This window comes from Hipposideros armiger, unplaced genomic scaffold, assembly GCF_001890085.2.
Source record: "Hipposideros armiger isolate ML-2016 unplaced genomic scaffold, ASM189008v1 scaffold_452, whole genome shotgun sequence".
Lineage (NCBI taxonomy): Eukaryota > Metazoa > Chordata > Mammalia > Chiroptera > Hipposideridae > Hipposideros > Hipposideros armiger.
Window position 1 is genome coordinate 725769 of NW_017731802.1, and position 24154 is coordinate 749922.

The 24154-nt window shown below is 36.0% G+C and overlaps 1 protein-coding gene across 2 annotated transcripts in view; it reads right to left on the minus strand.

Moving 5' to 3' along the window:
- Window positions 1-20531: 20531 nt before the first annotated feature.
- Window positions 20532-24154, minus strand: part of LOC109395055 (cytochrome c oxidase subunit 7B2, mitochondrial) — a 107371-nt gene continuing 103748 nt past the window's right edge. For both annotated transcript variants that reach the window (XM_019665778.1, XM_019665779.1), the window contains one exon: window positions 20532-21044. In XM_019665778.1, coding sequence (XP_019521323.1) covers window positions 20740-20985 — 246 coding nt within the window. In that variant the 5' untranslated portion in view covers window positions 20986-21044 and the 3' untranslated portion in view covers window positions 20532-20739. The remainder of the gene's footprint in view (window positions 21045-24154) is intronic.

The window sequence follows — 24154 nt, forward strand, 5'->3', positions numbered from 1 at the left end:
TAGCAGGGCCCCGGTTCGGATACCACATGAGGGCCAGTGACACTGCGCCCTCTACAGCTAAGATGGTGAACAACAGCTCAACCTGGAGCTGGGCTGCCTTGAGTCGCCAGCGACAGCATAGGCTGCAGTGGGGCTGGACGGCAACTGGCATGCTCTTTTGTGAGCTGCTGTGTGCCACTGTGAGTGGCCTTCCAATGGCTGGTGAGTGACTGCCTCGCCTGGGAAGAGCGCAATAATAATACCAACATGAGCCAGCAAAGTGACATCCTCCACAACTAGACTGAAGAACAAAAGGACAGCAACTCCTCTGTTCCCCTTCCCCAACTCCACAACCCTGTTCCCTCCCCCAATTTCCCAATAAAATCTTTAAAAAAAAATCCAGAACTGAAATATATAACATAAAAAAAAGAATAAACAGAGGGAAAAAGTCATAGAATACCACACACTGAAAAAACAGCAACAAAAAAGGCAAAGAAACAATGGAGACACCGAGCTACCAGAAAACAAAAGATAGAATAAGAAATCTTCATATATTAATAATCACCCTAAATGTAAATGGACTGAACTCACCAATAAAAAGGCACAGAGTAGCAGATTTGGATAAAAAAACTAAACCCAACCATATGCTGCCTCCAAGAGACACATCTCAGCTATAAGGATAAATACAGATTCAAAGTGAAAGTGTGGAAATTGATACTCCAAGCAAATGGTACTCAGGGAAAATCAGGTGTACTTATATCAGATGAAACAGACTTCAGGATTAAAAAGGTAACAAGAGACAGAGATGAACATTTCATAATGATAAAGAGGACTATACAACAAGTTGACATAACAGTCATTAATATGTATGCCCTCAATCAGGGAGCACAGAAATATACAAAGCAACTAGTAACAGAACTAAGCAGAGAAATTGACCAAAACACAATTATAATACATCATTGACAGCTATGGACAGATCATCCAAATAGAAAATAAATAAGGAAATATCAGCCCTAAATGACACATTAGATAAAATAGACATAATTGATATTTAGAGAGCACTTCATCCTAGAACATCAGACAATACATTCTTTTCTAGTGCACATGGAACATTCTCAAAAATAAACCATATATTGGGACATAAAACTAGCCTTAGCAAATTTAAGAAAATTGAAATCATACCAAGCATATTCTCTGATCACAAGTCTTTGAAATTGGATATCAACTGCAAAAAAGAAAGCAAGAAAAACCACAAATATGTGGACATTAAACAACATGATTTTAAAGAATGACTGGGTCATAGAAGAACTAAGGTGAGAGATCAAAAGATACATAGAAACAAATAAGAATGAAAAAACATCCTCTCAAAATTATTGGGATGCAGCAAAAGCAGTAATAAAAAGAAAATTTATATCATTACAGGCCTATCTCAAGAAAGAAGAAAAATCCCAGATAAACAACCTCATGTTACACCTTAAAGAACTAGAAAAACACAGAACAAATGAAACCCAAAGTCAGCAGAAGGAAGAAAATCATAAAAATCAGAGCAAAACTAAATGAAATAGAGAACAAAAAGACAATAGAAAAAATTAATGCAACAAAGAGCTGGTTCTTTGAAAATATTAATAAAATTGGCAAACTCTTGGCTAGACTCACTAAGATAAAAAGAGAAAAGACACAAATAAACAAAATTAGAAATGAAAGAGAAGTTACCATGGAAGCCACAGAAATCCAAAGGATCATCCAAGAATACTATGAAGGACTATACAAGTATGCCACCAAATTCAGTAACCTACAAGAAATGGACTCGTTCTTAGAAACATATAGCCTTCCTAGGCTGAATTGCAGAACTGGACAATCTAACTAGACAGATCAACAGTAAGGAAATTGAATCAGTCATCCGAAACCTTTCTAAAAGCAAAAATCCAGGATCACATGGCTTCACTAGTGAATTCTACCAAACATTCAAAGAGGACCTAATACCTATCCTACTCAAACTCTTCCAAAACATTGAAGAAGAAACATTACTCCCTCATTTTATGAGGCTAACATTACCCTAATACCAAAACCTGGTAAGTATAACACACAAAAAAAGAAAATTACAGACCAATATCTCTGATGAATGCAGATGCAAAAATCCTAAACAAAATTCTAGGAAATCAAACATAACAATGCATTAAAAAGATTATACATCACAATCAAGTGGGGTTCATCCCAGGGGCACAAGGATAGTTCAACATACACAAATCGATCAATATGATATACCACATAAACAAAATAAAGGACAAAAATCATATGATTATATCAATAGATGCAGAAAAAGCACTTGACAAGATACAATACCCATTTATGATTAAAACACTTAACAAAATGGGTATAAAAGGAAAATGCCTTAACATAATAAAGGCATTTTATTATATAAATTTATATAATATATAATTATTTATATAAAATATAAATAATTATATATTTATTATATAAAACCCTCAGCTAATATCATAATTAACTGTAAAAAACTGAAGCCCTTTGCTCAACATTCAGACATAAGACAGGGTTGTCCCCTATCACCACTGCTATTCAACATAGCATTGGAAGCCCTAGCCAGAGCATTCAGGCAAGAGAAAGAAACAAAAGGCATCTGAAATGGGAATGAAGAAGTTAAAATCTCATTTTTTGCAGATGATATGATGCTGTATATAGAAAACCCTAAAGACTCCACTAAAAAGCAATGAAAAACAATAAATGAATACAGTAAAGTTGCAGGATACAAAATCAATGTACAAAAATTAACAATGAAATCTCAGAAAAAAAGGAATAAATATAAAACAATTCCTTTTGCAATTGCAACAACAACAACAACAAAAAAATACCTAGGAATAAACTTAACCAAGGATGTGAAGAACCTATACACTGAAAACTATTATATAAGGTATTTTAAAAATAAAGACACAAAGAAATAAAAAGACATGCCATGTTCATGGATTAGAAGAATCAACATGGTTAAAATGGCCATATTACCCAAGGCAATATACAGATTTAATGCAATCCCCATCAAAACCCCAATGGCATTTTTTCAAGAAATAGAACAAAAAATCATCAGATTTGTATGGAACCACAAAAAAAACCCCAGAATAGCCAAAGCAATCCTAAGAAAAAAGAATAAAGCTGGAGATATCACACTCCCTGACTTCAGATGTACTACAGAGCAACAATAATCAAAACAGCATGGTACTGGTAGAAAAATAGACATGCAGACCAATGGAAAAGAATTAAAAACTTAGAAATAAACCCACATAAATATGGACAGATAATTTTTGACAAAGGAGAGAAAAACATGCAATGGACAAAAGAAAACCTCTTTAATAAATGGTGCTGGGAGAACTGGAAAGCCACATGCAAAAGAATGAAACTAGACTGTCACTGTGTACTACAATTAACTCAAAATGGATCAAAGACCTAAACATAAGACTGGAAACAATAAACTGTAGAGAAGAAAATATAGGTACTAAACTTATGGACCTTGGGTTCAACGAGGACTTTATGAATTTGACTTCAAATAAATGAATGGGACTACATCAAACTAAAAAGCTTCTGCACAGTAAAAGAATCCATCAACAAAATAAAGAGGCACCCGACCAAATGGAAGAGGCCTCCGATAAGGGGCTAATATCCAAAATATATAAAGGACTCATACAACTCAACAACAAAAATACAAACAATCCTATAAAAAAATTGACAGAGGACCTCAATAGGCATTTCTCAAAAGAGGACAGATTGCCAATAGACAAGTGAAAAGATGCTCAACATAACTAATCATCAGAGAAATACAAATAAAATCCACACTGAGATACCACTTCACACTGGTGAGAATGGCTATCATCAACAAGACAAATAGTAACAAGTATTGGAGAGGCTGTGGAGAAAAAGGAGCCCTCATACATTGTTGGTGGGAATGCAGATTGGTGCAGCCACTATGGAAGGCAGTATGGAGGTTCCTCCAAAAGTTAAGAATAGAATTACCATATGACTCAGCAATTCCTCTCCTGGGTATACACCCCAAAACACTGAAAACATATATCCATAAAGATGTATGTGCTCCAATGTTCATTGCAGCTTTATTTATAGTGACCAAGACATGGAAATAACCAGTGTCCTTTGATAGATGATTAGATAAAGAAGGTGTGGTAATATATACACAACGGAATACTATTCTGCCATAAGATGAAATACTGCCATTTGTGAGAACATGGTTGGATCTTGAGACTATTATGCTAAGTGAAATAAGTCACACTGAAAAAGTTGAGAACCATATGACTTCACTGATATGTGGGATATAAAATTGAAAGCAACAAAGGAACAAGACAAACAAATTAAGAAACAAAAACTCAGACACAGACAATAGTTTAGTGGTTACAGAAGGTAAGCAGGGAGGGGAGATAAAAGAGGGTAAAGGGGGTCAAATACATGATGATGGAAGGAGAACTGACTCTGGGTGGTGAACAAACAATGTGATGTGTAGGTGACGTATTACAGAATTGTACACTTGAAACTTATGTAATTTTACTAACCACTGTCACCCCAATAAATTTTAATTAAGGGGGAAACAGTAATTTGCGGCTTCTGGTTCAGGTCATCTGACTGAATATATTTTTTTTCTCTTACTTCAAGATCTCCATAAAGGGGCAATAAAGAGTAAAAAGTGAAGACCCAAGATAGCCAAACAGAAGTTCTATCATTAAGAATATAAAAGCAACGCTGAGTCTGGTAGGAAGGGCAGAGACACAGAACGGGCCCCACACTTGCATGTGGTGGATGAGAATCAGGAGGGGTATCTCAACTGTGGATGTTCCCTCTGGAGGAGCTAAGGACCCCAGCCCCACACCAACTTTCCCAGGCAGAGTACTGGTGCAGAGAACAGAAGCCCCGACAAAATCTGGCTGTGAAAAACAGTGAGGATTCTGACCATTCAGTTGGGACGGAAGCCTGCGGGAAACCCAGCCATCCTCTTAAACAGCCCGTGCACAGTCTCACTCGCTCACAAGCACTCACCTTGGGCTCCAGCGAAAGGGCGGTGACTCAGGGGACATCAGGGGCATCCGAGGCATCCGGGGGCTGACTGAGGTGTGTGGCTTCCGAGCAAGAGCTGGAGGACAGTCACCATTTTCCCCATGCAAACGCCATCTTTCCTGTGTTGAGCCCGCCCCCACAGGCCAAATCTGAATCTGATTGGCCTGGTGAAATCTCCTGCTCCACTCAGCTGACTCAGTGGGTCCCTGCCCTACCCAACTCCCTCAAGTTGCTTTCTTATGAGCAGCCAACCACACCTGTGTTGCACTCTTCCTTGGAAAACTATTAGAGTCTGCAGGCCCCAGGCAGATGGTGAAAAGCCTGCGTGTTTCAGAGGGGTACTAGATTTGTTGGGATGATAGATGGGAAAGGTTTGGGGGGCAGGGTAAAAAAGGTGAAGGCATTAAGAAGTTCAAATTGGTAGTTCCTAAATAGTCATGGGGATGTAGAGTAGAGGCTAGAGAATATAGTCAATACTATGTAATAACTATGTATAGTGCCAGGTGGGTACTAGACTAGTCAGAGGGATCACTTCTTAAGTTATATAAATGTCTAACCACTATGCTCTACACCTGAAATTAATATAAAATAATAATGAAAAATAAATAAATAACAGAAAAAAGAGTAAAAAGTATAAATTAAGATAATAAAGTGGGACAAGGACTTTTGGCAGACAGAAGATTTATCAAAAAAAAAAACAAAAAAAAACAAAGAACACCTATCCTAGAATTTAAAAAGCCAGAAATGGATGGAGCTGAGCTCCCAGGTATAACACATCTGTGTTAATTTTAAAAGGGGCTGAAATAATCTCCATTTACCCCTATACAATACAAACCCACACCAAGTGCTGGGATGAGGAGGAGGAGGATTTCTTTCTAATGAAACAGAAATGGCTGTGAGCAAAATGGGTAGTGGACATTTACCACAAAAGCAAAATTATTCAAATTCTATTCAGAAAAATTTCAGTTCCCTGCTCAATTATTCTAAAGTCTGCCACTTGATAAGTACTATCCACACATCCTAGCATTGCCAATCATTCTCAGCATGAAACAATAATAAAGATTTCCTAAAAACTGAAGAAAAATCTGTAGCAAGAGAAAGATCAGTATAAACAAATAAGAAAAAGTTATGACACTGGAAATACCAATTATCAGAGAATTCAACAGAACCTTGAAAAAAATATTTAACTCACAGAGGTTTGAAGAAGTTTTGCAGTCCCCAAAATGAGGGCAGTGTGGTACAAGAATCATACAAAGATATCCATAGACAATGATTCAAACTGTCCGATCAAGAAATATCAATTTAAAATTATGATGTAGAATAAAAACAAAAAGACAATTCGAAAACTATAAATTGGTTCTAGTGAAAGAGAAACTCAAGAGGTGGTATGTGACACTACTGTTTTAATTTTAAGTCTTTCTATGTTGGTTGAGTTTTTAAAACCATGTACTTGTATTACTTTCTTACAAATAAAATAATAATAATAAATAATAATAATAATAATAATAATAATAATAATAATAATAATAGGAAGGTGTGTCTCTTTTCAAAATAACAAGATTTCTAAACAAAAGTCAGGCTTTTAAATTCACACTTGCTTTAATGCTCACTAATTCTGAGTGGTAAAAATAGAAATGAAAAATCATCTCTGAGAATTAAGGAGAATGACTTGTTTTTATTGAAATTCTGTAGTCAAATATGTACTCTATGTGAGTTAAATATTGAGAGGAATCTTTGGGATTTCAGTGGTTTAGATAAGCTATGACTGTGAATGAAATTCTCCAGGCATTCTGCTAAATATCTCCTACACCATCATTAAAGAGGTAATGCCAACAAAAATTAAATCTTGCTTTTTAAAATGTTGATGCTTTTAAATTAATTCTCCTCTATCTTTTCTAACCATGACTTGCTTATATCAAAGCTGTGTGTTCAATCATTAAGTGTTGGTCAGTCTATTTACAAGCTGGCTTCCACAGCTTTTAGACTAATAATGGTCCTGAGCTCACTGCCAGGAATCCCCTGCTGAGATCGGATTCTTTGACAGTCAGGATTTTTCACCAATTCAGACTACAAAACAGCTTTGGACACGTTGGTCCAGCTTTGAACTGCCAGAGAGCAGGCACTACGACATGCCTTTTCCAACCCAAGTTAGCCAAGAGCTTGGTAGATACAGGGATATGAAAGGATATCCATTGACTAAATAAAGCATTTCGGACAAGGGGAGAATACTGTCTCAAAAACAAATCAACTAATGCACAAGTCTGTGAATGCTTCACTGATGTTGTGATCCCCAAAGACGGCCCCAGCAAAGAAGTTCATTGGAAAAGCTCAAAGGCTATGAGTGATTAAATGACTATGTCAAAATGGAAAATTCACCAGTCAAAAATATCCGAATGGATTTAAAAAGCAAACAATAAAATAAAACATTTGCATCATATATGACTAAAAAAATAACTGTGCTTTGCTATATGCAGAAGTCTTACAATTTAATAAAAGAATATCACTAAAAGAACACGCGAAGGAAAATAATGGACAGTACATATACACACATCCATTCACATACAAAATGATCTTATTTTAAAATGTCTGATACTGTTAATAATCAAAGAAGTGAAAGTTAACATATAAGTATTTTTGATGTTTTTGGTATTTTTCACCTCTCAGTTTTCAATTCTGCTTTTTAAGAATGAGATTACTAAGTGAAACTGAAGGACACGGAATTCCATATAACACTGAAACTGCTATGTACAGCTGTTGGAAGCTGGTAAAATTTTTCTAAAAAGCATTTTGACAATACATATCAAAAGTTTAAAAATTGTTATGCCTAGTGATTTCTCTCATAAGACTCCACTTAAAAAAATACCAAAAGTGCAGATTGAAGATTTATGTATACGGCTGCTTAATGGAGTATAATTTCTAATAGTAACAAAGGAGGAATTTATATGTCTAACCAAAGAAAAATAACTTGAGTCTGGCTAGGTGACTCTCAAGTCATGCAAGCTTTCCAAGCACAATAAAATACACTTAGCTAATAAGAATTTTACTTCACAGGGTAGTTAAGGGTATCAAATAAATAACACACAAAACCCTTAAAACAGTGCGTGGCACATAATAATAAATGCAAACCATTATTATTTAATAATTATTAAATATTAGTATTAAAAAGACTTATTGAGAACTTGCAACTGAAATGTTTATCACCTTCTACCACTAATTAGATATAATGGCAGAGAGGCAAATAGTTGAAAGAGTAAAGGCTTCGAAATCAAACAAATGGGAATAATCACACAAAAATTACATGTTTATTGAGGAAATTTAAAGAAATAATGCTTTTAAAGTGCTTATGGGGACCAAAACATCGTCATCATTATTAATCACTCTGATTACCAACAAAATATACTATAAATGAATATGTAAATGTATTTATTTTTATTGTGGAAAATTTCAAAAGCAAGATATAAATACAAAAATAAAAGTAATAAGAAAATGAACTCCCATGTATACACAATTCTAAGTTTGACTATTTTCAACAAATGACCATTCTTGTTTCATTTCTACTCCCACCCCCAGCAACACACTGAATTGTTTTGAAGCAAATTCTAGACAGTATTTTATTTATAAATGTCTCAGGGTGTAGCTCTGAAATATGAGCATTGTTCTATTTGTAATATAACCTAAATATTATCACATCTAAAAAAATCTTTTTAAATCATCACATGTCCATTCAGTGTTCAAATTCCCTGTTTTCTCATGTATATTTGATTGTTCTTTTGTATTAGGGTGCAAGGAAGTCCATAACATTAAAATCTTTTATCTCTTCATCTTCATTTAATATATATGTTCTCACTCACTCTTTTTTTTTTTCCTTTGCCATTTATTTGCAGAGCAAAACGGGTATTTGAACAAAAAAATTTTCCTAGTCTTGATTTTGCTTACTGCAGCCCCATGGTATTATCCAAAATGTTGCTGACTCCTTTTTTCCTATAAATTGATAATCAGATGTTTCAACTTTTTTTCCTTTGTTTTTTGAAAACAGTAGTTCATAGATGGTGTTTCTACTTCTACCAGTAGATATGTAATGTCTGATTTTCTCTTACTTTGTGATATAAGTAGTCACTAATTATTGCTTAGACCCATTCTTTTATTTGAATGGCAGTATTTAATTCCCATTTTTTCTTATTAGCTAGAATAGAAAAAGTCTCACCATTTGATTATCCTTTATTAGAATTCATATAGAAGAGGCAGTATATATATATATATATATATATATATATATATATATATATATATATATTCCAATTTTCAAAATACTGAGATGATTTCCTAATATTCTGTGAAGGGAGCAGTTGATTCCACATGAGTTTTTTTCCTTATCCTCATAGATACTTATGCTGTAACAGGTACTAACCAGCACAAGCCTGCTGGTTGCCCCTCCTTGGAGGTCTGGATGCCAGCTCTGCAGGACTCCAAACTCAAAGATGCCAGCACCAGCCATGTAGTGCCCGTCTTCAGAGGTCTAAGTACCAGTTCTGTTGACTCCTTTTTATGCTTCTGAATTTTAATAACTGCAACTTTCCCTCTTTGTTTCCCTTGCCATCAGTGGTTGTTTCCTGTAGTTACCACCTGTATCATATTTAGTGTTCCCATTTTCTTCTACTTCTATGATTTCATTTTTAAAATATGTAAACATCAGAACAATGAGCGTAAACAGGATCAAATCTACGGTGATGGAAGGAGAACTGACTCTGGGTGATGCACACACAATGTTACATATAGATGATGTATTATAGAAATGTACACCTAAAACCTATGTAACTTTACTAACCATTGTCACCCCAATAAACTGTAATTAAAAAATAATAATAAATAATAGTAAAATATGTAATCTTCAGAACTTGGAATCAATCCTGTGAAGAGTGCCAGAATGGAATCAGTTTTATCTCTTTTTCCTATGCTCAAACGTTACTAATTAAAAAGTCCAGGTTTTCCTAGATATTGTTTGTTCTTACAAATGAATCATATAATTAGTATAACAAGCTCCAGACAAAAACATTTAGTACACGATAAAGCCAGTATTTAAATCAGTGGGGAACAAATTCTTGTTGGAGTGAAGAAGTGTTGCTGTTGTGACACTCAGTGGAACCACAGGCGCAACAGAAATGCTAGGCGGCACCCTTGATTTCCCCTTCTGGGGGCCAACGCTGGGACAGCGCCCCCTCCAGGCAGACACTAACAGAAGCCGGCTCGCAGACCAGACAGACATGTCAATAGAGGCCCAGACTTCAAATCTAGTCAATAACACATGGGTGGGTTTTGAAGCTGAGTGACAAAGGGTTTAATAAGTGGCTATTTACAATATTTTGCTATTACAAAACAGTGTTGCCATGAGTAGCATTCTGCATATATCTTTTATGTATTTGCCAGGGCCCTTTGAGATAGATTCCTGGAAATGAGATTGCTGGGTCAAAGGATAAATGCAGAATATTGCCAACTTCTCCTCCAGGGAAATTTACCATTTTGCATTCCCAACAGCAAAGTTTGAGAGTGCCTGTTTTCCCTCAGCTTCACCAACATGTAGTCAAAGTTTGGGATTTTTGCCAGGGTGATTGGTAAGAAACACTATCTCAGTTTAGCTTTAATTAGCACATTTCTCTTACTACAGAGAACTGTGAATATTTTCATATGTATATGAGCTATTTGCATTTCTTTTTCTGTGAACTATTCGTTCATATCTCTTTTACGCCTGGTCTTTTACCTCTCCCCCTTTGGAAAGCTTCTATATATTAGCGATAACTCTTTAAACTGTCATAATTTCCAAAAACCTTTTTCTATTAGTCATTGCATTTTTTTACTTTATTGGATTTTTGCAATGCAAAAAATATTTTTTAATATAAATTTATCAATATTTTTCCTTATTGTATCTGGATTTTGATTCATAATGAGGACAATTTTCTTGATCTCATGTTATAAATTCCCCCATGTTTTCTTCTTGGTTTATAATTTCATTTTTTGTATTTAAAGCTCTAAACCAGTTAGAATTTATTCTGTCTCCAGTGTCATAAATGGATACAATTTTATCTATTTTCCTTATGGTTAACTAGTTGCTAGTTAATCCAAAACTACTTATTAAAAGTTCATCTTTTCCCCACTCTTTAAATTCTGCCTTTATCATTTATTAAATTTCCATACACAATAAGGTCTATTTATGGAGTCCCTATTTTATTTCTTGGTCTTCCTTCCACAACAGCTTAGCACTTTAGATATAGAGACTTTAGAAAATACTTTCAAAACTTGAGAGTCAGCGACTACTTCTGGAATTTTCAATGTCCTGATTATTATTTGCCCTGCTAAATAAACCTAATATTAACTTGCCAAGCTACAAAAAACTATAACTTTGTAATATTTTCTAGGAAAATTTTAATGTTATAAATTATCTCAGGTAAGATTAAATCCTATATGAAATTCAGTCTCCCTGTCCAAGCACATGGTATGTGTTTTCCTTTGTTCATATAGACACACATACATTTATTTGTTGGACATGTTTACATAGGTGTATTCTATGTGTTTATTTTCCCTTTTGTAAATGGAATTGTCTCATCCCTATCATATTTTTTAATGTTGATTTTATGATTTTATAATCTGATATCACCCTAGAATTATCTTATTATTTGTAGTTTCCCCATCAATTATTTTGGTATTCCACAAATACAGTTTTATCATCTGCAAATAGAAGTTAACCCTTCTTTCCAATTCTTATGCTTCTTGACTACTTTTATAAGCTAATACCTGCAGTAAAAATGGTAAATGACAATAGAAATAGAGAACATATTTTCCTTGTAGCTGTCATTAATCAGAAAGCCTCTAATGATTCCCGTTAGGTAAGATGCTGATTTTAGGGCCAAAGTGTGTATATGTGTATGTGTGAGTGAGAGAGAGAATCAGATTGTTTTTAAAGCATAATAAAATTTAAATATTGTTAAATATCTTCTGCATCTATAAAGATGAACATACGATTTAAAATGGCATCTGTACATGTGTTTAACTACAATTGCACATTGCATTCCTGGAATAAATCCACAAGATCATGCATTATTCCAAAACTAATATTGAGATTGGATTGTAATTTTTTTTTTTTTTAGCTGAGCCATCCTGCCATCTGTTGGCAGCTCAGCAGCAGCTCAGCTTGGGCCGGGAATCAAACCGGTGACCCTGTTGCTCAGAGCTCGCACACTTGAGTGAGCTCTTAACCAACTGAGTCACTCGACCAGCCTGAGATTGGATTGTAATTTTACTTTTAGTATAATCTTTGTAATTTGCAGGATGACTTTAAATAATATATTCATTTCATCCCTGAAATGAATTTGGAATTCTTTTCTCTATTCTAGAATAAAGAGACTAGAGACTTTCTATCTTTAAAGTTTATCTTTAGGTTTTTTGTTTGTTTGTTTTACTGAAGCAATCTCTTTACTTCCTCTATTTATTCTATGGTAATTGGTCTGTTTAGACTTTATATCTTTCAGGCTCAATTCATTTTGGTAAATCATATTTTGCAGGAAATTTTTTCATTTTATCTAGATTTTCAAATAATTTGCATAGAGGTATACAGAACATTATTTTCCCTCAATGTGAAGGAAACATTGCTGTTTCTAAATTTCTGTATGCATGCTCTCTCTCTTGCACACTCTCTCCATACACACACACAGAAGGTGCCAAAAAATCGGACACTTTGGTCAACGTTTCTCAAGCATTAGTTCACTATAATCAGAAGTGTCTGGACGCTGATGGTACCTACTTTGAGCACCTCTTGTAATTGCAGAAGTCAAACGTGACTTGTATTCATCTTTTGTTATTGATATATATATTGAGTACTACAATCTTAATAGTTTTTTTCCCTTTCTTACAATGTGTATACACTTTTTGGCTATACACACACACGCACGCACGCACATACACGCGCGCACACACACATACACATACACATATATGGTTGACCAGTGGTTATTACGAGTAGTTCAAATTTATTTATATTTCAGATACACTACTTTGGAAATATGCTAAAATTGAATTTTCACTCATATATGTGAAGTGGATATTTTCTCACAATTAATTTTCAAATAACTTTTATGAGTGTGAAATCAGAAGTCTTATCTTATTCCACTGGGGATAATAGCTTCTACTGGTTATTCTGTATTCTTAGGGAGTAATTCATAGGGTTACTAAAACTGCAAATTTTTTCCAGGTACCACAATTTAGAAAATGTATGGGGTAAATAAACTTTGTCAAGGCAGTGTATGACCCTAACCACCATTCTCATAACATCAGGTGATATATTAATAGCGTAATGTGTTGTGTACTCTATCAGTACTACAGTAGTAACAGTCAAAACTCAAGTTCACAATTTAGTAGGTAGGGGAGGTAGGTATATAAAGAAAATAAAGAAATTGGTGTGAACTTAAAGTATTCCCTATTATATGCCTCACATACATATTAGCATTTAAATGTTTCATTGAGAAAAAAGGTGTGTGGCCAAATATAATGCACTTGAAATTGTGACATAATTGCAAACCTTTCTTAACCTGAGATAAGCAAATTTTTTAAAATATTTCTTTAAATATGTTTTAAAAAGTTCTTTAAAACACTTGAGGTAAATATAAATTATCATATTATCTTTATTTCCTTAAAAAGTGTGAAAAATTTTATAATGTAATTATGTATGCTTAAAATACTTTTATGAGTATCTATGACTTAACCCACAAAATAACACGTTCCTATTGCTTTATTTCTCTATTGTTTGAAAAATCAAATTCTGAAAACATTCATAGAAGTTTGTCATATGTCCATCATTCTGCATGTGTTGCAGCTGAAAAAGTTTAAAAGCTGCCTAATGTTAATATTGTTTCCACAGCAATACAGTGGAATCACATCTTACATGTATTTAACTTAATCAGACTCAACTATATAGGCTTGGGGACAAACAGAGAGACAGAAAACGCAGAAAGGCAAGCAGATAGCTGTCAGGGAGAAACTCAGAGACTGGGACATAGATACAGAATGACAGAGATCAAAAATGACATAAAAGAATGCATAAAGGGCAGGACATCTGACCTATTGCTCTGCTCAGTAAGTCTGTATGCTCCTGAGTGGTTTCTGTTTCATTTTGCTCCCACATAGGGCATGTCCTTACACTCTGTGTGGGTCTATTGTAAAATTTTATTTGTTATGCATATGTCTTGGTAAATGTATTATACATTACTGTATACATTCTGTATGTAACAGAAAACTACATCAAATGAGTATTGAATTCTATGTATAATTTAAGATAATTTTGAAAATGTGACTTTTACTTTACAAGCTTATTTTAGAGCCCACTCTTATAACATGATGGACCTCCTCCCCCAGCCCACTCATGCGACCCAAGCTCCAAACAACAACTTTAAAAATGAATTTTTGGAAATTTTTGTTTTAAACTAGGATTAGCCTTTGTATTATCAAAGTCAAATCATAGTGGGAGCTCTTGACATTAGATTGTGGCATTCATATTTAGTCTCTGTCACCTTGAATAGTACTATGTCATTATTCATTAAAGGGCTGACAGTATCATCCTCATCCTCATCATCAAACTTCCATCACTTTTATTCATTTTATCAGATAAAAATGTTTAATTTCTTATTAAACATTTACCTGATTTAACCTGCAAATTCTGTAAATCAGGTTATTATTTCCCTCAACTTTATAATAAGAAAATGGGAGCAATAAGCCAGATAGCTAAAAGGGGCAGAGCAAGCCTGTTTCCAAAACTGCATTTTATTTCTGTAGCTGGCATCATACTTACCATTTAAATGTTCTCAATTATGAAGTAGTTTTAAAACTCTCCTGCATGTATTGTCTAATAAAACGTCCATATACTTCTTTGTTATTATTGTTGTATTTGTCAGACACCCATCAGTTATGGTTGTGTGTCTGATTGGAAGATCTTTCATTTCAAGAAAATGTGAAATGTTTCCATGGAGATCAGCTTGAGATAGCCCAGTGACGAACTTCTTAGCTATAATTTCACACTGGTTTCTATGGTTTCCAGATAGGGGGAGAAAATGAAGTTGCAGATTTTTTTGTAATGTAAAAGGTTATTGGAAAATAAGAGATACTGCTCAAATTAATGTCATCTCCTCAGGAAAGCAACTGCTGTTACTGCAAAACATGGAAGATTTTATGATGTACATCAATGCACTTTTCTATACTTGTAACAAATGAAGAACTCTCATGATGCTTAATTTCCAAAATTAGCAGATACGTCTCTAAAAAGGGGTAGATTCATTATTGGAATGTTTTAACAATGATTACTAATAACTGTCCTGCAAGCTCCACTTTCTTTTTCTTAAATCACATCTTTCAAGATGTCACACAGCACATCTGCTGAATCAGTTAAGGACATGAGGGAAAACTCTGACAGAGAGGTATCTCTTTATTCATTATTTATACCTGAGACCAGAATTTATAGCTTTTGATACTTCTTGTCATTGTTATTAACTTATTTATAAGGTTAAGCAAGAACTAGTAAATATTAGACCTCATATTCAAATCTGATTAAAGTGTCTGCATAAATCACACAGATCACAAACACACACACCACCCTTCTAGCCCTATTCTCCAGCCTGACTCTTTTACTTACCAACCCTCCCAGTAGTTGGCATGCAGCAACACCATTTATCAACTTACCATCATCACTTGGGATAAAGTCAGGGCTGTCTTCTCTTAGAAAGCAGGTAAAATTCTTCAGCAGCAGACCAAAAGCCAAGAGATGTGAATTCTATTTCTAGTTTCATTTTTAAATGACTTCCACGTCACTTAAACAAACTCATGGATAATCATGGATATACATCTATTCAATAGAATATATGACCAGCTTACAGAATATACAGTGCTGTAAATTTCATGAGAAAAGCATTCAATCCTTTAACAACTGTTACACTGGATACATATGAAAAACTCAAATGTATGCTATAACTGTCGAGTAATATTTTCCTCATGATAATAATATATAATAATTTCTTGAGAATTGTGATAATATAAGAATTATGTTGTGCTGGTAATTTGATAAATGTATTCAAAATGCTTTATTTAGCATTAGTTTTAAGGCACATGGAGAACAATAAAAAGCCTGCAGCTGATGTTTTACATATGATCAGAATATAAAACATCCAGTGAGAAAGGTTAGAAATAGTAAAAATACAATATCTAAATTTTATTATAAGAAACCAGTGGCCACAAATTTTAATATCATAATAATTTTAAGCATATATATATATATATATATAGACATACATATACATTCCTTAAAATTGTGCTCTTAAAATACATGTTTATGTGTACACCTATTTATATTTATATAGATATGTGTATATTTCTGTCTTTACCTAGATATATAAACATGTATGCATTCTCTCTCCTCTCTCTCCCCCTCCCCCTCCACCCCCCAACACACACACACACACACACACACACACACTTATATATACAACCATAAATCCTAAAGAGATAGGCTTTAATCCTTTCAAATTAGAAAATATTCAGGGTGAAGGAAGAAAGCAGTTGCTATTTTTAAATAGTCATTACATACCACATGCACTGCCTACCCCTACCCTCCTCATTGATATTCTCTCAGTAACGGTTTTCACGCCCATAGTTTTCACAAGTCTCTGATGGCTCCCTCTCTTCTCTAGCTTCAGCCTGAATCCTTCTCCAGAACTTCCAACTTGTGTATCTGAAGACTAACGGACAGTAATACGTAGCTTGGAAGTAAAGCACCAGATACCGTGGCTTGACTATTGGCTCCACTGTTTCCAAATTATGTGTCTGGGTGTTTCATGTCACTTCAAACCTATGGATTACAGAGGGGCCACGGTAAACCTATGACCCCATGGGCAGTTTCCTATCACCAGGTGACTGAGAAAGAAAGAAATCAGATGTGGTTCTGCAAAACCTGCTGGCTACACCTGAAAGTGGACTAAGCTTCAGCAATGTAGTTTCAGTCCAGGTTGGCCCTGAAGAAAAAGGGGTATCTGCCTAGTGGGCAGTACATTAAATAGTGTATGCAGCTGTTCATTTGCTTGGAAGGAGAAATGACCAAAGGTAAAATTCTACACTACACCACAAATACCAGCTAAAGGGTGGCAGGCTGGTCAAGGAATTAGAAGGAATGCTATTGGAAAATTGGTGACAAGAAGTCTGGAAAAATGGACTCCTCTAAATGTGCACAGAGTGGAAAGATATTCATGTACTATTGAAATACTCACCAAAAGGATACTCAGCAGAGGAGTATCTAATAATCAGGTAGACAAGATGAGCAATCCTCATGGTTCTCTCTCTCTCTGCCATTCCGGGCTTTCACAATGGCGCAAAGACAAAATGGTCATGACGACAGGGATGGAGGCTATGTGAGGGCTCAACAAGGTGGACTTGTACTCACAAAGGCCAGTCTGTCTGTAGCCACTGCTGAGAGTCAGCCCCATCTACCAAATGGACAGATCAACACTGCACCTCCATTTGGCACCCTTCCTCGGGGGAGGGGACAGATTCAGGCAGCCATCAGTGTCAGGACAATTTCATTGGACCATTTCCATCATGGAAAGGGTGGCACTTTGTTCTCACTTGAATACAGTTACTAACGGTGTAGATATTTCCTCTCTCTCCGTGACTTTTCTGTGAATACCTTCATCCACGAACTTGCAAAATGCTTTATTTAACAGCATGGTACACAAAAGAGCACTGATTCTGACCAAGTTATTTTACAGCAAATGAAGTACAGCTCATGGTTATGGGAGGCACGAATCTTGCCATGTTTTCCATCACTGATAGGATGGTGTAACGACCTCTTGAAATGTTAGTTACAGCCACAGCTGGATAATACCACATTGCAAGGCTGAGGCAATGTCTTCAGGATGTTGGATATGCTCTAAATAACTGACAACTACATGGTGATATTTTACTCTGAGCCAGGATTTAGGACTGGGAATTAAAGAGGTCGATATGGGAGTGGCTTCTCCACAATTAGCCCTAGTGATCCATGAGAGAAATGTCTGTCTTCTCTTCCCATGACTTTGGCTGTGCTGGTCTAACAATATTAGACTTAATCTAGGGATCACAGCAATGGTTCCATTAAACTTGAAGTTGAGAATGCCACCTTTCCATGGGCCGAAGGACTTTGTGTTCTTTGGGGAGGGTTACTGAGTTAGTTTTATGAGGAAAAGTTGTATCATGTTAGGTGGAAGCATGTTTTTGCAACTGTCTTTTTTTTTTAAATATAGGTATGACTAGAAAAAAATGTTCACTGATGTCATGCTGACAAGAGGTGGATTACTGAGGCTTCTAAGTGTGGGCTTAGCTCAGCATTAGTTCTATTTCCCACTATTAATCCTATATTCTATACTGCTCATCGTGGTTCTGCCTCTCTGATTAAACCCTGAATAATACAACTAGTATAAGAATACATAAAAAGCTTCTACAAATGAGTAAAACAAACAACTGAATAGAAAATTGGCAAAAGAAAACCAAGAGAAAAGTTGCACAAAAGAAAAAAAAAGTTAACACAGGATGATCAACCTCATCAGTAATCAGGGAATTACAGGTTAAAACATGAGCTACTATTGCACACTCATCAAAGTACCAAAGAATAAAATGGATGAAAACTCTGAGGAGGAGCCTGGATGTAGAACAAGAGGAAGTTGTATGCATTGCTTATTATATAATTATTATATTATTAGTAATATAAATAATGTTAACTATTTAACCACTATGGGAATAATTTAGCAACACTGGAAAACCTGACAATGGGCATTCCCTAAGACTTACACATTCTAAACCTAGGAAGGGTCCTAGAGAAACTTTCATATAGTAAGAATTGGTTGGAAAATGCAATGTCCTTTATCTAGAGAATAACGATATTTATATTTGGAATTGGGAATAAGACACTTACTATGAAGTTAGTCATTTAGGAGAAAGAGGTGGTCTCTATAGCCAACTGTGGTAGGTAGCCTATAAGATAACCCCCAATGATCCCTGCCTTCAGGGAATCATGCCCTTGAATAACCTCTTCCCTCTTGTATGGCCTTGGTTCTCCCTCACTTCCAGTGGGGGGTGGAGGGGCGGGAACACACACACACACACACACACACACACACACACACACACGGTGGAAGTGACAGAATGTGACTTGCAAGAATAGGTTATAAAAAGACTGTGACTTCTTTCTTGGGTACCCTCTTTTACTCCAAGGGATGCCAGCTATTACATTGTGAGCTGCCCTATGGAGAAACCCACAAAACAAGGAACTGGTATCTCCAGCCAATATCCAGCGAGGGCCAGAGGAAAATCTACAGCCATATTAGAGAGTCCAGATATAGATCCTCGCCCAGTCGTGGCCTGAGATGATTACAGGCCCGACACTGTGACTGCAGAAGTGTGAGATGCTGTTCCGGAGGCATCCAGCTAAGTCATCCACAGATTCTTGACCCAGAGAAACTGTGAGATAATGCTTATTGTTTTAAGCCATGGAGTTTGGGGTAATTTGTAAAATAGTAAAAGATAAACTAATATGACCTCCTATAATCATTGCGAGCCCACAGTGGTAAACAAATTCATCATTTTCAGACTAACGGGGACTCTGAATTATTTAAAGTCACACATTAATTCAACCAATAATTACCGAAGACCTAATCTATCAGGCTCTGTTGCAGAGACAAAGTCATAAAAGAAAGAGTCTCCAAGTATGCTTTTATGGAGTATTGCACACAGATAATAAACAATACATCTTATGCCAGATGATGCTAATTGCTACGGAGGAAAATAAAGCAAGGAAGTAGGAAAGACAAAGCCTGCTCTAAGTCGGGGTTGCAATTTTAAAAAAGGTAGTCAAAGGCCTTCCCTCAAAAGATGACATGTGAACAAAACCCTGAAAAGTGTGATGGAGTGAGTCACAAAGGATCTGCAGAAAATGCTTTCTGAACAGACTGAAGAGCAAATGGAAAAGTCTTGATGCAGGAGTGAAAGTGAACTGTACAGCATTTTAAGTGGCCCATGTACCTCTAATGGATGTTAGCTTTAACTCTGAAGTGAAAGAGGAGTAAGTGGGTTTTGAAAAAAGGAGTGATATTAGTAGACTAATTTTTTTAAATGATCATTTTGACTACTGTGCTTAAAAAAGATTGTGTGTGGTGAGGTAGAGGGGGCAGGCTTGGGGGGACATCGAGTATAGAAACAGGGAGACCAACTAAAAGTTTTCACGATAATCCCAGTGAGTATGGTGGTTCAGACCAGGGAGAGAGAGATGAAGGACGTGATAAATGATCAGGTCACAAATATGTTTTAAGGAGGATTCAATAGGATTTTCCAGACAAATTAATTCACAAGGTACATATGTGTGTGTATCTACTGAAGGATAACTAGTGTAAATCATTAAGCCAGAAGAATACATGTTTTATTAATTCTACTTTCAAATATTTGTTATTCATAACCCCCTGTAAGGTATATCCAATGTTACAGCCTTGCTTCCAGGCACCAAAATGACTACTTCCAATGACTTTTTAAAGGTTTCAAATGTATTTTAATTTTCCAATTATGCTATATTTAGACGAGCAGCAGAGTGCTCAAATGACAAGCTGGTGTTGAGACAATTCTGTGTTACAGCAACTGTGATGGTTACTCATCATTCCACTCTTTGGGGGTGACTCTGCCAACAGGGGACAGGTTCCATTCTATTCCAGTCTGCGTGGTTGCAAATATCCATGCAACAACACAGAAGGTGGCTCCACCGGCTAGTACAGCGTTACCATATTTGTCATGAAAATCTGGGGAGTGTTTCCTGTGGCTCTGTCTTGCCCTAATTTGCTGAATGCTTAGACTCTTGAGACTTCTCAATGCATTTCTAGCCAAGGGAAACATCATGAAGGTGTGACAGGATTGCAGTTGCTTGCAGCTGTTGGTCTATTTCCTTGCAAAAAGACCTGGAAAAACAAAAGATGAGCAATGACAGCTGATCTGCATTCATTTCATCTCTCTTTGAATGTTTTGCCCACACCACCTCTTGGTGTGTGTGGCCAGGCATGTGAGTTTTGATATCATATCTGGACTTGCGTCTCAGCTGATTAGCTGTGAACCAGAACAGTTATTTAATCTCTCTCTTTGCCTTAGTTTCTTCAATGGCAAACTGAGACAACAATGTCCAACTCCAAACGGAGCTGTGATAATCCATAACCACCACCACCACAGGAGTAAGTACACAGTAAATGCTAGCTTTGCTATTCTTCACCAACAGCCAACAGCTTGTTCCCGAGATAGACTCCAAACTCATCATCATGGCTGATAACACGGCTTAAATGGCTACAATTCCCAACTTGTTCCACTAGGCCTATGTCTCCTATAAGCTCTAATTTCAGTGAGAATTACAAGGCATTCACAGAGCATGTCACATCTCTTCCTGCTGCTCCTGCTCCTTTCTTCCCTTCCTCCTAAACCCCTTCTTCTCCTTCTCTACCTGTAATTCCTGTTTCACCTTCCTACAGGTAAAATCTTACTTGTCTTTTAAATCCCAGTCTAACAGTCACTGCCTCTATGAAGTCCTCTCCCTAGGCTGAATAAGCCCTCTTTTTTCTAGGCTACTACATTTAAAACCCTTCTTTCACAACATGATGCATTGGCTTCACCATTTTAACACTATTTTTTAGAGCTGTTTTGGGTTCACAGCAAAATTGAGTAGAAAGTACAGAGTCCCCACGTACACCCTGACTGCACACATGCCTAGTTTCTCCCTCCTGCACCAGCGTAGTGCATGTGTTACTATCAGTGAACCTACATAACAGTCTTTTATCAGATATGTCCTTTGCAAATATTTCCTCCCAGTCTGTGGCTTGTCTTGTCATTCTTTTGAGGAATCATCATTGTATGCTCCTCCAGCAGACTGCAAGGTCCTCAAGAGCAAGAGATGTAACTTTGCACACACTGTAGCTTACACAAAAGCACAGAAACAACTTTTTTGAGCCAGTGTGAAATACAAATAAATATTGGTATCCTCATAAGTTAAACTAAACTTGAGAACAAGTTAAAAAGTATGAAATCCAACGTACATGTTACAATAGCTCTAATAATTTCATTTTTTAAACAGACAGTTATACTGAACAAAAGATCCAGAAGCAGAAACACATGGAGGAGTTCTGATAATTTCTCTTTTTTGTGCAAGCTGTCAAACAGCGCTCTCTCTGTCTCTAGCAATGGCATATGTTAGTTAACTGTGGCTCAAATGCAAGCAAAATGGATACAAAAGGGCCTGAGGTCATCAGTACTTGTAAACTTATAACCATTCACCAAGATTTGCCAACTCAGATGATTTCATTTCCAACTTAGAAAACAAGACCCTAAGGTTCTCTTTTATTTCCTACCAGATGGTAAAGTGGTACTTTTCATGATTGTGACAAACAGGGCAAAAACAAACCCAAATGCATTTCTTCTGAGGTTCCCAATATTCAGGGTGTTTTTCCTGTTAGTCACGAATCTCTCCACCAAAAGGCACCGTGGTTTTAATTGGTATTGAATTCTGAGAGTAGGCTGAAGGTGAAATGGGTCAGGATATGACAGGTGCAGCCTTAATCCAATACCAAAGCACTTGTGCCACACACAGCTTTCAGTCTCTAGGAAGGCACAAAAGCAGAGAATAATTTGTGATAATAGGGATCTCTTGTGGGTCATTGACTCATTCTTGCTGCTTTATGACAAATTGATTTCATAATTCCTATCCTCATGTTAAACTGAAACTCAGAGACTCTGTCTCTAGTGACACTGATCACATCCCTTTGTAGATTAGCTCATCCTTTGGCTATTCCCATATCTGTGAGGCTTTCCTTTTCCACCTAGCATTAATTTTCCTGTTCCAAGAAGTTACCATTAATAGGAATTTCCCTTTAGGAACTCTTTTTGTAGTTTGTAGTTGCCATTTCATCCTATAAAAACATAATGCAGGGTTTTCATTCCTGTTTTGTTTTTCCTTGTCAGCATCAGCTACATCTGTGTCAGTTGCTTTTATAAATACCTTATATATAGTTTTGTTTGTAAGACTAGGAACCCACTGATTAGAGAAATTTTCCATACTGCTGAACTCCACATGACGTACTTCCACAATAAATGTTATGTTATTGGGGAGGCCTAAGCCTATTACCAAAAGAACTGAAGCTGCAGGTTCTAATATCCATATGAAAACATAAAAAAGAAAATTCACGAATAAAATGCAGGTAACAAAAGCATTTCTTAAAGTAGATGTTTTCTGATGAAAACAGACTACAAAAGGATGGAAGAGGACAGATTTCTCCAGGAAATAAGAACAAAGTAGAGGTTCTCTCATGCCTGTGGCAATAAAAGAAATATGTTCTGAATAAATATAAATAGTTCAAGGGAATGGAGTAATTTGTGAGGATGAAAGGAAAAGACGGATGTGTCATCTATTTTATATAATAATTTCGAAGCTCAGTTCAAGAAAAACAACCGATACTAGACCTCAATCTAACTGCAATAAGGAGATATATAGATTTGGAGCTTCAGTGGTAACAATAATAATTTCAAATCACTAACGGCCATGAAAAGAAGTAAAGGAGTAATGCAGAAAGAAAACTAATATTTATTGAATACATGCAAGAATTTTACACAGCTTCAAAAATGGTGTGAAATGGGACTTATTTATTAGCTTATATAGAAGAACAAATGACAGGACAAGATGTGAACTCGAGTTCTCTAATTCTAAATCCAGCGCATTTTTCAATTCTAGTATATTTTCTTATTGGAAGCAAATAAATGAAACAAACAAACAAAAAAATGCAGTGTGGTTACCGGAGATGGTCTTTTACTTGAATGTGGTTCAGTTCAGTTTACCATGGCCCTGGCTGAGTCGGCGGTAGCATGCCTCCCCTGGAGAATTGTGGCAGAGGGAGGGAATGAACAGAGCCACTGTCCTCCAGGAGGGGACAGGCTGGTAAGGACAGAGTGCCCTTAACCCATAGAGGAGAGGGACATTTCAACCTGGAGTTCTAGTTCTGGTTTTAGAGGAAGTGGTGCCTAGGCTACATCTTGA